Source organism: Elephas maximus, chromosome 24 (genome assembly GCF_024166365.1).
Source record: "Elephas maximus indicus isolate mEleMax1 chromosome 24, mEleMax1 primary haplotype, whole genome shotgun sequence".
NCBI lineage: Eukaryota > Metazoa > Chordata > Mammalia > Proboscidea > Elephantidae > Elephas > Elephas maximus.
The window spans coordinates 19,074,581-19,088,717 of NC_064842.1; the positions used below are offsets into that span (position 1 = coordinate 19,074,581).

General features: G+C 41.7%; 1 protein-coding gene across 1 annotated transcript in view; it reads right to left on the reverse strand.

Annotated features, from left to right (window-relative positions):
• Window positions 1-6,924: 6,924 nt before the first annotated feature.
• The window catches only part of EFCAB2 (EF-hand calcium binding domain 2), an 88,369-nt gene continuing 81,156 nt past the window's right edge, over window positions 6,925-14,137 (reverse strand). The window contains exon 7 of the mRNA XM_049868589.1: window positions 6,925-7,495. Coding sequence (XP_049724546.1) covers window positions 7,380-7,495 — 116 coding nt within the window. The 3' untranslated portion in view covers window positions 6,925-7,379. The remainder of the gene's footprint in view (window positions 7,496-14,137) is intronic.

The following is a 14,137-nucleotide window of genomic DNA, read 5'->3' on the forward strand; positions in this document are numbered from 1 at the left end:
GCATTATTAGTAGGCCGTCCAATCTCTTTGATGGGCCATAAGCACCTTATTTGCATAGTCCCACCCAATTATTGTGTGAGAGCCAACAGTAAGAAATCAAATGATGTATTGCATTGGGCAAATCTGCTGCAAAAGACCTTCAAGTGTTAAAAAGCAAAGATGTCACTTTAAGCACTAAGGTGTGCCTTACCCAAGCCATGGTGTTTTCAATCACCTTATATGTGTGTGAAAGCTGGACAATGAATAAGGAAGCCCAAAGAAGAATTGACACCTTTGAACTGTGGTGTTGGAGAAGAATATTGAATACACCATGGACTGCCAAAAGAATGAACAGATCTGTCTTGGAAGAAGTACAACCAGAATTCTCCTTAGAAGCAAGGATGGCGAGACTACGTCTCACATACTTTGGACATGTTATCAGGAGGGATCAGCCCCTGGAGAAGGACATCATGCTTGGTAAAGTAGAGGGTCAGCGAAAAAGAGGAAGACCCTCAACGAGATGGATTGACACAGTGGCTGCAACAATGGGCTTAAGCACAGCAACGATTGTGGGCATGATGCAGGACCAGGAGGTGTTTCGTTCTGTTGTACATCAGGTCGCTAGGAGTCAGAACAGACTCAATGACACCTAACAACAACAACAATAGCTTTTAAAGAATTTTCACTATTTAGTCTCCACAATAGCCTTTCCATTTTACAAATTAATATGAGGAGGCTCAGAAGATTAAACAACCTGCTCCAAATCACTACCCAGTAAATAGCAGAGGCCAACTCCAAATCCTACACTTTCACAATATACTACTGCCCAAGACAGTAGTTCTTACACTTAGGTGTGCATAAGACTCCTCTGAAGGTGTTTGTTTAAAATGTGCTTTCCTGGGCCCTACGTCCAGAGATTCTGTTTCAGGGTTCTGGAATGTGGCCCAGGAGTCTGAATTTCTGACAGGCATCCCCTCCCAGGTGCTTCTGAAGCAGGTGGATGATAACTCACACTTTCAGAAACACACAGACCTAGAAGACAGTCACCACGCCTGGCACGAGGTGGGAGATCTGTGACCATGAATCTTTCTCTTTATTGAAGTTGCCCAGAAGAGGTAAAGTAGTGACACTAAACTTCTTCAAGAATTGCCCATATAAACAAGGTATTTTCTTATCTGGAAGCAGTTAGAAAAGAGAAAGGGATGAAAGCAGGAAGGAGGGAAAGCTCTGAACGCATTCTATTCCATAGAAACAATCCTGCCCTTGACCACCAGTCATAATCCCAACTAGCCTGCTATCTTGGACATTCTTTTTTGTATGTGTTATCATCCGGAACTAGACATTTGGTGCACGCAAAGGGGGCTAAATCTCTGAGCTGCTTCTGGAAGGTGGGAGAAAGGCCAGAGTTGGGCTCTTTATTCTACAAAGGTGCACAGGAGTGAAGCCCTGACCCAGAATAAGTGAGAGGCAAATCAGGGATGAAGTGGGAGACCTTCAGGAGGCCAGGCCCACGCGTGGACCCCAAGTAACGAAGCTTCCCTATCCCTGGAGTGTGAGAACCGAGAGGGCTGTCTGCAGGCCCGGCAGAGCTGGTGGGTATGGCAGGCTTTTCAGAAGCCCGGAGTCATAAGGATAAACAAACTTTCTGCATAAGACACCTAGCATTCTTCTTGCCAGGACAATACATGTGTTTAATGTAGATGCTGAGGGCAAAGCAGGTGAGTGGAAAAGGTAAAATACGAATTGAAATTGTTTGAGTATTACAAAAAATGTTTCCTTTGCAAAAATGCTACATTTAAGCACAGCTCTACTCTGACACACATGGGGTCACCATGAGTTGGAATAAACTGGATGGCAACTGGTTTTGGTTTTATTCTGTTGCACTTTTCAGCAACCTTAAAAAAAAAAAAAAAAAAAAAAGACAGACAAATCATCTGTGCTAGAGATAAAAATTACATTCCATAAAGCCAACTCCATGACTACTAAAGAGATAGGATTTCCTTGAGACAGACTGTAAGGTTTGAAATCAGTCAGAGCTATTGAAAGAATTCTGGAAAGTGGAACTTGGTGTACTCAATCCTGAGGCTTCCTTCCTCTACAGTCTTCTGGGTATGGGCACCTCCCCCTATGACATCACCCGTTGATTACCAAGAGATGGGGGTTAATTCACTAGCCTGTATTTCTTTGGCATAGCCAGGGTTATGCAGGGTTAACAGCCTTATAGAAGATAATTCAGAGCTGTTTTATATGCTCCAAACAAGTCCATACCTGGGTTTATGAATTAGGCGCTAGCACACACTTTAATTCTACGTGTTGATGCTGGCCACTGCTGCCAAATAATATGCCCCTGGGTATACTTCCACCTTGAAGGGTATTTCATGTCTCTGCTACACTCCTTCTCAGCTGCAATGTGTCGCCTTTCATAAACAGCCCGTCTGTTAACGTTCTGAGGGTCACCACACCCCCTTCTTCATACTTCCCCACCCAGGCCTGAAGGCCTGTGGCTCATCCTTGTTTCTGGGTGGTGATTCTAACCACGCATGGCTGAGTGAGAGGCACCTCACTTCTCCCCTTGGATTTCACCCTGGCATTATCTTGGGAAACTAGTGAAGGAAGAAATGCCTTCCATTACTACCATTATTATAGTTACTTTTCAGAAAACCTTTCGTAAGTGATAATTCCTCACCACCATTTTTATTCAAGAGAGCTCTGTTAATAATTATGCTGATACAACAAGTGTAGCTAGGACTATGCTGGGCAAACTGGGGTTTCTGGTCACCCTATTCAAGGACATGAGTAGAATGAAGGAGAAACATGAAGTAAATCCCCGGCTAACATAAACCATGAACAAAAACTAACTTTTTAATTTTAAGACACTGAGATTTTGGGGTTCTTTGTAATAACAGCATAACCTAGCAAAGGTTGAATAATACAACCTTTTACAGCTGTGTAACTTTATTACCACCTCTGTAAAATAGGGGTAACATAGTTGTAAAATGGTGGGAGTCGTAGTAATGCCAGAAGCTGTCTAACTTCGGGGGGGTAATGCAAATCAAGATCAGCCCAAGGCTGCTCCCCATGAGGTGGAGGTCAGACATACCTCCACCCTCCAAACTTTTTACCAGTTCTGACACCAGCTGTCCCTCCCACGGCACTCTCTACTTCTCTGCTGGATTCAATAATCCATTGCAAAGGCCACAAAGAACTCACCGACAATACTCATGGTTAAGTGGGTTAAGAAAGTAACAGGGTACAACTTTGCATCAGGATGAACAGACTACATTTCAGGAGCAGGATCAGGGTCAGGAAGTAGGTAGGCGAAGTCTCCCTTCTTCACTGCAGGACAGCTCTCTCAGCTCCTCTCAACCATGCAGGCCTCCTCTCAGTCCTCTCACAACAGCCCTCCTCTTGCCCCCCTCAGGACAATCCCTCTCAGCCCCCTCAGGACAGGCTCCCCTTGGCCCTGCCATCTGTTACCATTGGCTCTGCCACTGGGTCCCTTCAGACCTCTCACTGTCTTCAGTGTTACAGCTCTTTTAGGAGGTTCCTTGCCTCCTCTCTCTCTCTGCATCTTCTCTCATCTTTCTTCCTTCTGCTTTTTTTCCTGCTTTTTTCTGTCCAAAAAACCTCTGTGGGGCTGGCTGCTTAAATACACAAACTCCTTATTAATTTCAAGGCATGACACTCTCACCAGGGCACAAGAAGCGACCAATCCCACCTCGGTCTCTGTCTTGGCTACAGACACTTCATTTCCATAGTCTATTGTCTTTGTTTTTTAGTATTGACTAATACCTGCAAGGTACATACCAATTACAGGGCAGGCTGAAGCCCAGGACCAGACCAAAAGTATCAAACCGAGTTGTTCACAGCTTACCCAGGAAATATCAACCAACCTGAACAAAAGTAACAAACCCTCTCAGGTAGAAAATGACGCCAAAGGTAACTCCTCAGAGTTTAGGGGTGAAATCTCTCAAGCTGTTTTTCCAAAGAACCAAGGCAAAAGGCCACATAAAGAAACTCATGTCGCCACAATAAAGGTACCCATATCACTGAGTGGTGGTGAGGATTACAAGATTTAACATATGTAAAGCACTTAGAAGAGTGCTTGGCATATAGTGAGTGGTCAAAAATGTTAGCTTTAATGTAAATAATATAGAAGAATAAAAGAAACACAATAAGAACACAACGAAGTCAGCTTTCAAGCAAAGCATATTATTATTCAGGGATCCAGGAAATGCAGTCATTTCTTGCTCCCATACAAGCTGGTTGACCTCTTCAAGATCCTATTGAGTCCCTTCACCCCTTTCTTTGGATCTATTAGCCCTCTCCTACCTATACCTTTCCCCATGTTTTAACCCCACTAAACCATCATTGTAACTGTTTTCTTGCTGATCCCTCAACTCCCTTGGCCTTTTGTTCCTTCCATCTTACCGACAAGACAAAATCTTAGCCCTAAATCCATGCAACGATCCATCATTTGTACTCTAATAATCTATCATTTTTGCTCCTGAACCTCGGCCACCGAGCAAAATTCTCCAGGGTTTCCTGAAAACCCTTGCTTGTGCTCTTTCTCCCATTCCCAAGAAATATTTCAAAATTTTACCATTCTGTGCAAGCTCTATAACCTAGTTCCATCCTCCTCACTGAAAAAGAGAATACAGGCCATTAGGTAGGGATTACCTACCTTGGCTCATTGTTCTTACCTAATGGAACCTTTCAGCTCTGGAACCTATCTCCTCCCACATCTGGAGGGTCTTCAACTTCTCTGCTCTCAGCCCTTAGCATATACACGTGCTTGTATGCCTCCCATATTCCAGAAATCATTCCCTCAACCTTTGTCTCTCTCCAGCTCTGTCTCTCCTTCTCTTCACTGCGAAGTAACCTGTCCTCCACGCTCCAGTTTCTCACATACATTCATTTCTCACCCCAGTGAATTCTGTACCCTATCACTTGTCCAAATCTGCCCCAGCAGAGGTCATCAATTGACTCTTCATTATTAAAATTAACAGACATTTTTTTCCAAGTCTTTAATTTGCCTCACCTCTCTACAACACTTGACATGGTTACTGACTCCTTCCTGTGATTGTCTTCCACCTTGGCTTCAAGATGCATTTCTCATGCTTTCCCTCCTCTCAGGCTGCTCTTGCTTAGTCTATTTTGTGGGATCCTCTTCTTCTGCCCTCCCTTAAATGCTGATGCTCCCCATGGTTCTGTACTTGACTTTCTTCCTTTTTCTTTCCAAGGCAGTAACCACTACTTCTATGCTGAGAACTCCAAAATTCACATTGGTGGCCAGATCTCCCTCCTATTTACCTAATTGATAATTGGATGTCTCCCCTGCGGCGTCCCATCAGCTCCTCAATCCCAAGATGTCCAGAGCCAAACTCATCATTTTACCTACCAGCCCCTGCACTTACTCCTTGGATTTCTTGCCTGAATGAATAGCACTATCATTCACCCATTGTCCAAGCCAGAAATCTGGGACCCATACTTGACTTTTCCCAATCCTTCTCCCACCAACCAAACAGACTACCAGCTTGTCTCCTCATCTCTAGTCTTGACTCTTCAAATTTATTTACAAATGATCTTTCTTCCTGAGACTACCTACTCCTACTTAACATCTTTGAATGGCTTTGTATGGTCTTCAGAATAAAGTCCAAACTCTAATGCTAAGCCTCTAACTCTACACCTAGCCCAATACCCTTAATGATACAGCTTCTTTCTACCATTCCAATTTCATCTCTCATCATGTCCCACCAAATCTCCTACACACCAACCACATTGAACTTTCAATTTCCAGATGGTTCCATGTTTCATGACACCTCTGGGTTTTTTGTACTTGCTGCTCTCCTGTTGGCATACTCTGTGCCCTGTCACCCATTTAGTAAACTGCTCATTTTTAAGGCAGGTATTATCTGTTCTGGGAAGGCTTCTCTGCTCAGCATCCCATCTCTCCCACCAAACTCCCTCCCCACCAGGCTAAGTTAGCAGCCCCTCTATGTACTTCCATAGTATCCTGAATATTTCCCGATTTGAAATGGGATTGCTGGCTGACTTGCATGTCTTCCTCACTAAACTATGAGGTTGATTAGTAAGGGATTTATTTATCTTGCATCTCCAGCTCCTAGCACATTACGTAATGATACTCAGTAAATGTTTCATGAATGAATGAAAAATGACAGTCTCTTTAGTCGCAGTCTCCCCTGTTGGGGAGCAAGACTGCACGCCTAAGAGTAATACCTACAAGCAACAATAAATGTTTGTCTGTATATACATAAATACACTGGCGAAACCCACTGCCATCAAGTCAATTCTGACTTATAATGACCCTATAGGACAGAGTAGAACTTCCCCATACAGTTTCCCAGGAGCCCCTGGTAGATTCGAACTGCTGACCTTGTGGTTAGCAGCCATAGCTCTTAACCACTACGCCACCAGGGTTTCCTATGCTGGTGAAGCCATCTTGTAATAGAGATCACAGTGTGTGTATTGTGTTGTATGAAATAATATATAGGTAATGGAAGATTTTCCTTTACCTTACATTTTTCTTTGCTTGTAAATCCCTGTGCATTCTTCCACTGATACACCTTGTGCTCAGGTAACTTTATTCTGCTCTTTAAACAGCTGTACCTCCTGCACACCATAAAAATTTTCAATATTCTTAGTCAGTATTCAGGAGGATATTCCCAAGAGAGATAGTCTAAACAGGTGAGAGTTCTAAAGGCCAGGAGAGAACTGTGTCTACTTTACATGATCAGTTTCCATTCAGTCTTCTTTTCTCTAGATTCAATTATCTCATCTTCTTCAGCTAGTCCATAAAGAGTAACATGCTGAATCAACAAATTTAAATTTTTGTACTAGCTTACTATTATCTCAAAAATAAATTTAGAGTTGGTACTCATAAGGAATCAGTTATTAATATTCATTCCAATTTCCCTCCTTCCACATTCAGATTGTTGAAGCATTTGTTGTAGTTTAAAAAAGAAGACTTAATCATATTGCTACTATTTTCAGTTTGTGGTCCTTCTGCCCCTTCCCAAGATCTTTATATGCCAAACCTTGGGCCATTCTAGTCATTCTTCATTCTGTCAGTTTAATTAATTTGAAGGCAACAGAGGTCTTATGGTAGAAAACAAACAAGAATCCACGGAAGAAGTTAAAATGTTGTTAAGAATCGTTTTCAAATAATTTACAATTTGTCATTCCACAAGCTAAACATACTAAATATATTTACACTTTCAATTGTTACAATCATCTTAAAAAGCAAAATATCTTGAAAGAGTTATGTCAAGAGGTATTAATTACCAGATGTAGGAATTATAAGAGAAAATGTGAAGTTAACAAGGACAAAGCAATTTTTTCAATTGTCCTTTGAATTAGAAATTAAGTCTTTAGAGTATTTAATTATCATCCACCACCATCATTGTTATATAGTCCTTGTAATGAATTGAATTTGATTCTGGGTCAATTGCAGCAGATAGCATTTCTTCCATTTCCTCTTGAGAAAAAGGCTCACCTGAGAAGGACAAGATGGAAAAGCCATCATTTACAATCTTGTGATTTTTTTTCCTTTGTCTTTCCCTTTCCACCAGGAAGCTTAACTGCCATGCAGCCCCACAAGCCCCCACTGTGTCACTAGTTACTCTCCCCATGGGCTTCTGAGCCAGCACATCATGACAATCCAGGAGTTCAAAGAGCATGCTGTTTTGGACTTATCTTACCTTGCAGTTATCATAGATTAAGCAACCTGTAGAACTGATCATTTCAGCCCAAACAGAAGGAAGACATAAACACATAGTGTATGAGGTTCTTTATTTATTTAAATAAAACTACCGACACTGCCAAACGATTAACCTGAAGGCTCAGTCTGATGAGGAATCTAATGTTTAGCAAGGGTATGAAGAAAGGATTATATGGTTGCTATGCAAAATTTCAGCAGTGCGGCAACCCCATTAATGATGAACATGATCCCCATAAAGATCTTGAGCAAGGACCTCAAGTGGCTCAGTGGTTGAGTGCTCAGCTGCTAACCGAAAGCTCTGTGGTTCGAATCCACCAGACACTCCACAGGAAAAAAGACCTGGTGATCTGCACCGGTAAAGATTATTGTTGTTAGGTGCCATCCAGTCGGTTCCAACTCACAGCGACCCTGTTTACAACAGAAGGAAACACTGTCCAGTCCTGCATCATCCTCATAATTCTTGTTATGCTTGAGCTCATTGTTGCAGCCATGGTGTCAATCCATCTCCTTGAGGGTCTTCCTCTTTTTTTGTTGACCCTCTACCAAGAATGATGTCCTTCTCAATGACGTCCACTGATCCCTCCTGATAACATATCCAAAGTACATGAAATGATGTCTCGCCATCCTTGCTTCTAAGGAGGATTCTGTTTGTACTTCTTCCAAGACATATGTGTTCATTCTTTTGGAAGACCATGGTATATTCAATGCTCTTTACCAGTAAAGATTAGAGCCTAGGAAACCCTATGGGGCAATTCTACTCTGTCGTATAGGGGATGCTATGAGTCAGAATCAACTCGCTGGGACACAACAGCACACAAAGCTGCTGAAAAGCAGATAACAAACACTTGAAACTGTAACAATTCTCTCTCTGAATATTCCCTAACCAGGTCTTGCCAGCTTAGTCATGCCAGCTAAACCCAGGGAGAGAAGGCACTTATCAACTGTTTTAAGACAGTCCTCTCTGTGATAGTTTGGCCCAGTGCTGGTGTTAAATGAAACCAAAAGTTGGACAGAAAATCTGTGGGCTTTAGCTGGGTTCAGATAATAGCTGAGTGTCATCTGGATATTGGTTTCTCCAAAATGAGCAGGCAACTCAGGAAGAATGCTGGGAAGGCTATAGCCTATTTAAGATAGATCTTTGTCCCAATATTAAAAATACGGAACATTCAAATCACTGCCTTATACCTAAAGAGTCTTATCCATGTAAGTGAGTTACCAAGGCCTGAGGCTTACCTACATTCTGAGCCTAAGTCACTTGAAACTACAAGCGATGCTTTCTAAGTTGGAATTCAGTTGTTGTTAGTTGCTGTCAAGTCCATTTTGACTCATGACGACCCCATGTGTGTAGAGCAGAACAGCTCCATAGAGTTTTCAAGGCTGTGACCTTTCAGAAGCAGATCGTCAGGCCTGTCTTCCAGGGCACCTCTGGGAATCGCCAACCTTTCTGCTATCAGCGTCGAGTGCTTAACTGTTTGTGCCACCCATCCCGTTGCCGTTGAGTCGATTCCGACTCATAGCAACCCTACAGGACAAGGGAGAACTGTCACATGGTTTCCAAGGAATGCCTGGTGGATTCAAACTGCCACCACAATGTCACCAGGGTTTCAGTTAATAATGCTGAAATTATTCAAGCGAGGATTTTGATGATGATGATAGTACTATTAAACAAGGGAAAGTCTGGAATCATGCTTATAGCCTAAGAAAATAAACAATGCCTAAAAGTCAAATTCTGAATCTTTGTTACACCTGATTTTTAAATACTAAATCCACTGCCAAATGGACTTTGATAGGCACTACCTAGGTCCTGAGAAACTGAAAAGAACACTAACAACAAACATTTACTCAGTGCTACTGTGTGCCAGACTCTGATCTAAGTGCTTCACATATATTAACTGAGTTAATCTCCTAAGACCTTGTGAGAGGTAAGAGCTGTTATTATCCCCATTTACAGTTGAGGACACCAGAACACAAAGGAATGGGCAGCCAGCCTCAGTTAGTGTGTGGTGGAACTGGAATCTGACCACCACACTCTATAAGGCCTTGGTCCCAGTAAAACACAGAAGGGAGTCACACTGTTCTCTTGGGCAAGGAAACAGGTATACAGTATTGGATCGAGGATGGGAGGAAAACAGCTTAATGGTTAAAAGCACAGGCTTTGGAGCCAGACTGCTCAAATGCCAGCGAGTTCAAATGCTGCCGGAGCCTTACTAGCTCGAAGATCTTGGGTAAGTCCCTTAACCTCTCTGGGCCTCAGTTTTTCTGTCTGTAAAAACGGAGATGATGATACCACCTATCTCATAGAATTGCTATGAAGATTAAATGTGTTGTTATTTGAAAAGCACTTAGAACAATGCCTGGTGCATAGGAAGCAACATTTTTTTTCCTTCGGTGTCTACCTGTGGTTCTTGTTTATGAAGACAGCATACAGCGCGGACATAAGAAATGTGGCTTAAAACAGCTGTGCTATGACAACTCACAGATGGAAATCCCTGAAAACTAGCTCCCCCTTCCCCGATGTCTCTGTTTCCCAGTATCCTGGATTTCAGGAAGCAACATGTTTAAAAACTTTTTTTTACATTTTTCCTGCTGCTAGATACTGCCTGATACAATACACGTGCCTGGACACACGTGGACCTCTACCCTGTGTTCTATCTCGTAAGAACTCGATTCCACGTGACTTATGATGTTCATCGTATGACGTCCTGGGCATTTAGAGTGTAGTCTCAGACTAATGAGTGTGTCTGATATTCTGTGGATACTCTGAAAGTAACTTTAATCCCTACTGCTTTAAAGCATATCAAAAACCAAACCCATTTCCGTTGAGTGGAATCCAACTCATAGAGACCCTATAGGACAGAGTGGAACTGCCCCACAGGGTTTCCAAGAAGCAGCTGGTGGATTCGAACTGCCAACCTTTTAATTAGCTGCCAAGCTCTTAATCACTGTGCTGACAGGACTCCTTTAAAGCACAGATGTACTTAAAAACAATTTATAGAATTTTGAAAAATCTCAAAGCACCAATTGTTAAGCAACTATTTTACCTAGCTAATAAACTGCTATCACAGATGGCTGATGGGTCTGTTACATACAACAATAATATCTTAGGTTTGTATAGTACTTTACCCACTGCTGTCGAGTCGATTCCAACTCATGCGACCCTGCAGGACAGAGTAGAACTGCCCTGTAGAGTTTCCAAGGAGTGCCTGGTGGATTCGAACTGCCGAACTCTTGGGTAACAGCCATAGCACTTATCTAGTAGTACTTTATATCTAACAAATCACTATCAAACATATTAGCTCGTATAATGTAGAGGCTGTTTAATAATATTTGTTGAATAAATCACCGAAACCATATGTGTTCTAAAAATATTATCTGAAAATAATCATTTTATACTTAGTCTACTGAGATACTCAATAGTTGACCTTTAAGTACCCCCAGAAGTCCCTGGGTGGCACCGATGGTTAAGTGCTGGGCTATTAACTGAAAGGTTGGCAGTTCAAACCCACACAGAGGAGCCTCAGAAGAAAAGGCCTGGTGATCTGCTTCCCAAAGGTCACAGCCTTGAAAACCCTATGGAGCACAGTTCTACACTGCAATGCATGGGATGTCCACGAGTTGGGATCAACTTGACAGCAATTTCCTTAAGGCTCTGGGTGGTGCAAATGGCTTGAGTTCGTCCTCTAACATAAAGGTTGGCAGTTTGAACCCACTCAGAGGAGCCTCAGAAGAAAAGCCTGGCAATCTACTTCAGCAAAGATTACAGCCAAGAAAACCCTGTGGAGCAGTTCTACTCATGGGGTTGCCAGGAGTCAGAATCAACTCGATGGCAACCAGTTTTTTTGTTTTTGTTTTAACTGTAGCACTTCAAAGTAAACCACACAATTGTCTCTATATACATTTTAGTCCATTCCTGATTTCCCTATTTCAGTCAGCAGCATCTGATCCATCACTAAGTAAGGTTAGAGCCTTGTTGTTACTTTTCAGTCAGCTTCCATCTTTGTCCCCTACACTCCATTACTCGTCATGACCTGTGGATCCTGCTATAAATACAGTCTATTCCATCAGTCCCTTCCTTCCATTCCCATTGCCATGACCCAGGTCAGGCCTTTATTAGGGTACCTTGAGAATGCCGAAATAGCCTTCTAACTGGTCTCCCTTCTCTAATCTCTTTTTCACTTATCTAACCCACCTATCAGCACCAGATTAACCTTTCTACAATTCTTTCTGCACCATGTGAGTCATTCAGTCAAAACACAGCAATGTTTCTCTATTGCCCATAGGATGGATTCCAAACTCCTGAGCCTAAGCCTCCACAATCTATCCCCAGTAAATCTATCTAAATTCATTTCCTACTGCTTGCCAACAAGACTCTCCGGGCCAGCTAGACCTATCTTCTCACAAACTCCTGAAATACCGTGCTCATTCCTACCTCCCCATTTGTCTTTATACTGTTTTATCCATCCATAATGTTTCCCTCACCCATTCTTCATTCATCTACTCACTCATTCATTCAACAAACATTTGATAAGACCAGGTATGTGTGGAGTGGTGCATTAAATGCTGGAGATAACACAACCTACAAGATACTCCCCCTGCCCTCAACAGCTCACCCAAATAAATTTTACCAAGTTTTCCAGGCTGGTCCAGCCCAGATCAACCTTCCAATACTTATTTTTCTATTCTCTTGTATTCTGAATTATTTTAAAAATTAGTTTTATTTCCCCAATAAGATGGTAATATCCTTGAGATAGGGAGCAGATTTCAGCATCATTACCCCTCACTGGACTTACTAAATACTAAACACACAGTAGGCATACAATACTAAAGAAATTTAACTGTCTTGGCCATTTTGGCTAGATTCATATTGCCTAATATAAGCTAGGCTTTACTTTTCTTAAATCAATCCTTAGGATTAAGAGGCTGATGCTTTGAAAGTCATAATATTCCCATCAAAGTTAATCCCTAGGGTAATTTTAATGTCATCAGTGTTCTCGGGTAGTCGCTATGATTACCGTGTCATTCTTTCCTTACTCTCATTCCCTGTGTTCCCACCTGATGGTGGATCAAGTTAAAACGGTCAAACCAGTTGTGCATGTAGACAAATTCCCTACTCATAATTACTCGTACTTTTTAAAAAATAATATTTTATTGCATTGTAGGTGAAAGGTTACACAGCAAATTAAGTTCCCCTTTAACAATTTTTTATACAAATTGTTCCATACCATTGTTTACAATTTTTACAATGTGTCAGCATTCTCAGTATTTCCATTCTGTTTGTTGTTTCCACTGATCTAGCTTCCCTTCCCTTCCTTGCCTTCTCATCTTTGCTTTTGGGTAAATGTTGACATTCGGTCTCCTAGAGTCAACTGTTTAAGGGAGCACATTGCTCACAGGTGGTATTGTTTATTTTATAAGCCAATCCATTATTTGGCTGAAAGGTGACCTGCAGAGATAGCTTCAATTCCAAGTTCAAAAGGTATCTTGGGACGTTAGGCTTGGAGGTTCTTCTAGTCTCTATTGGCCCAGTAGGTCTGGTTTTTTTTAGGAATTTAAATTTTGTTCTACATTTTTCTCCCATTCTGTTTGGGACCTTCTATTGTATTCCTGGTCAGAATGGTCAGTAGTGGTGGCCAGGCACCATCTAGTTCTTCTGGTCTCAGGTTAGAAGAGGTTATGGTTTGTGTGGGCTATTAGTCCCGTGGACTAGTTTCTTCTTTGAACCTTCGATTTCCTTCAGTCTCTTTTGCTCCAAAAATATACATATTAATATATAACAGTTGTACATTAGATGGCCTCTCGCAAGCTTTTAAGACCCCAGACACTACTGACCAAAATAGGATACAGAACATTATCTTTGTGAACTATGTTATGCCAATTGGCTAAGTTGTCTCCCGAGACTGACTACTTGCAATTTCGATTCTGATTCTAGTGATTAGGGACTCTGACTCATTCAAGACTCAATCTACAAAGGAGTGAACTTAGCAAAGGAGACCGAACTCTTAACTTTGCATGGAAAGTGGGGAGGTGACCAATGTAAGAATGATATTGAGAGAATGTCCATCAGGCTGCTGACATTCAGGTGAAACAAATTTACATATAAGACTAACGAGAGAGTTCCTAAAGGTAACATGCTAGCATATATGGATGTGTAGGTATTAGTCATAAATGTGTATGTATGTGTGTGTGTATAACTCATGTTCAAAGCAAATATATGTGGTACTATTTGCATAAAAAACTGAAAATTTTTCGTGCAAATTCATATTCAATTGAGGCTGTATTATCTGTAACTTCACCAACTGAAAAGCTCTTTTAAAAGGAATTATTTTATATTCCAATTCAAGTCTTCAATCTAGTAACTGTCATTGATTTATAGTGACTGATAGCTCATGTTTTCCAGGTGGCATACGTCTTATTCTG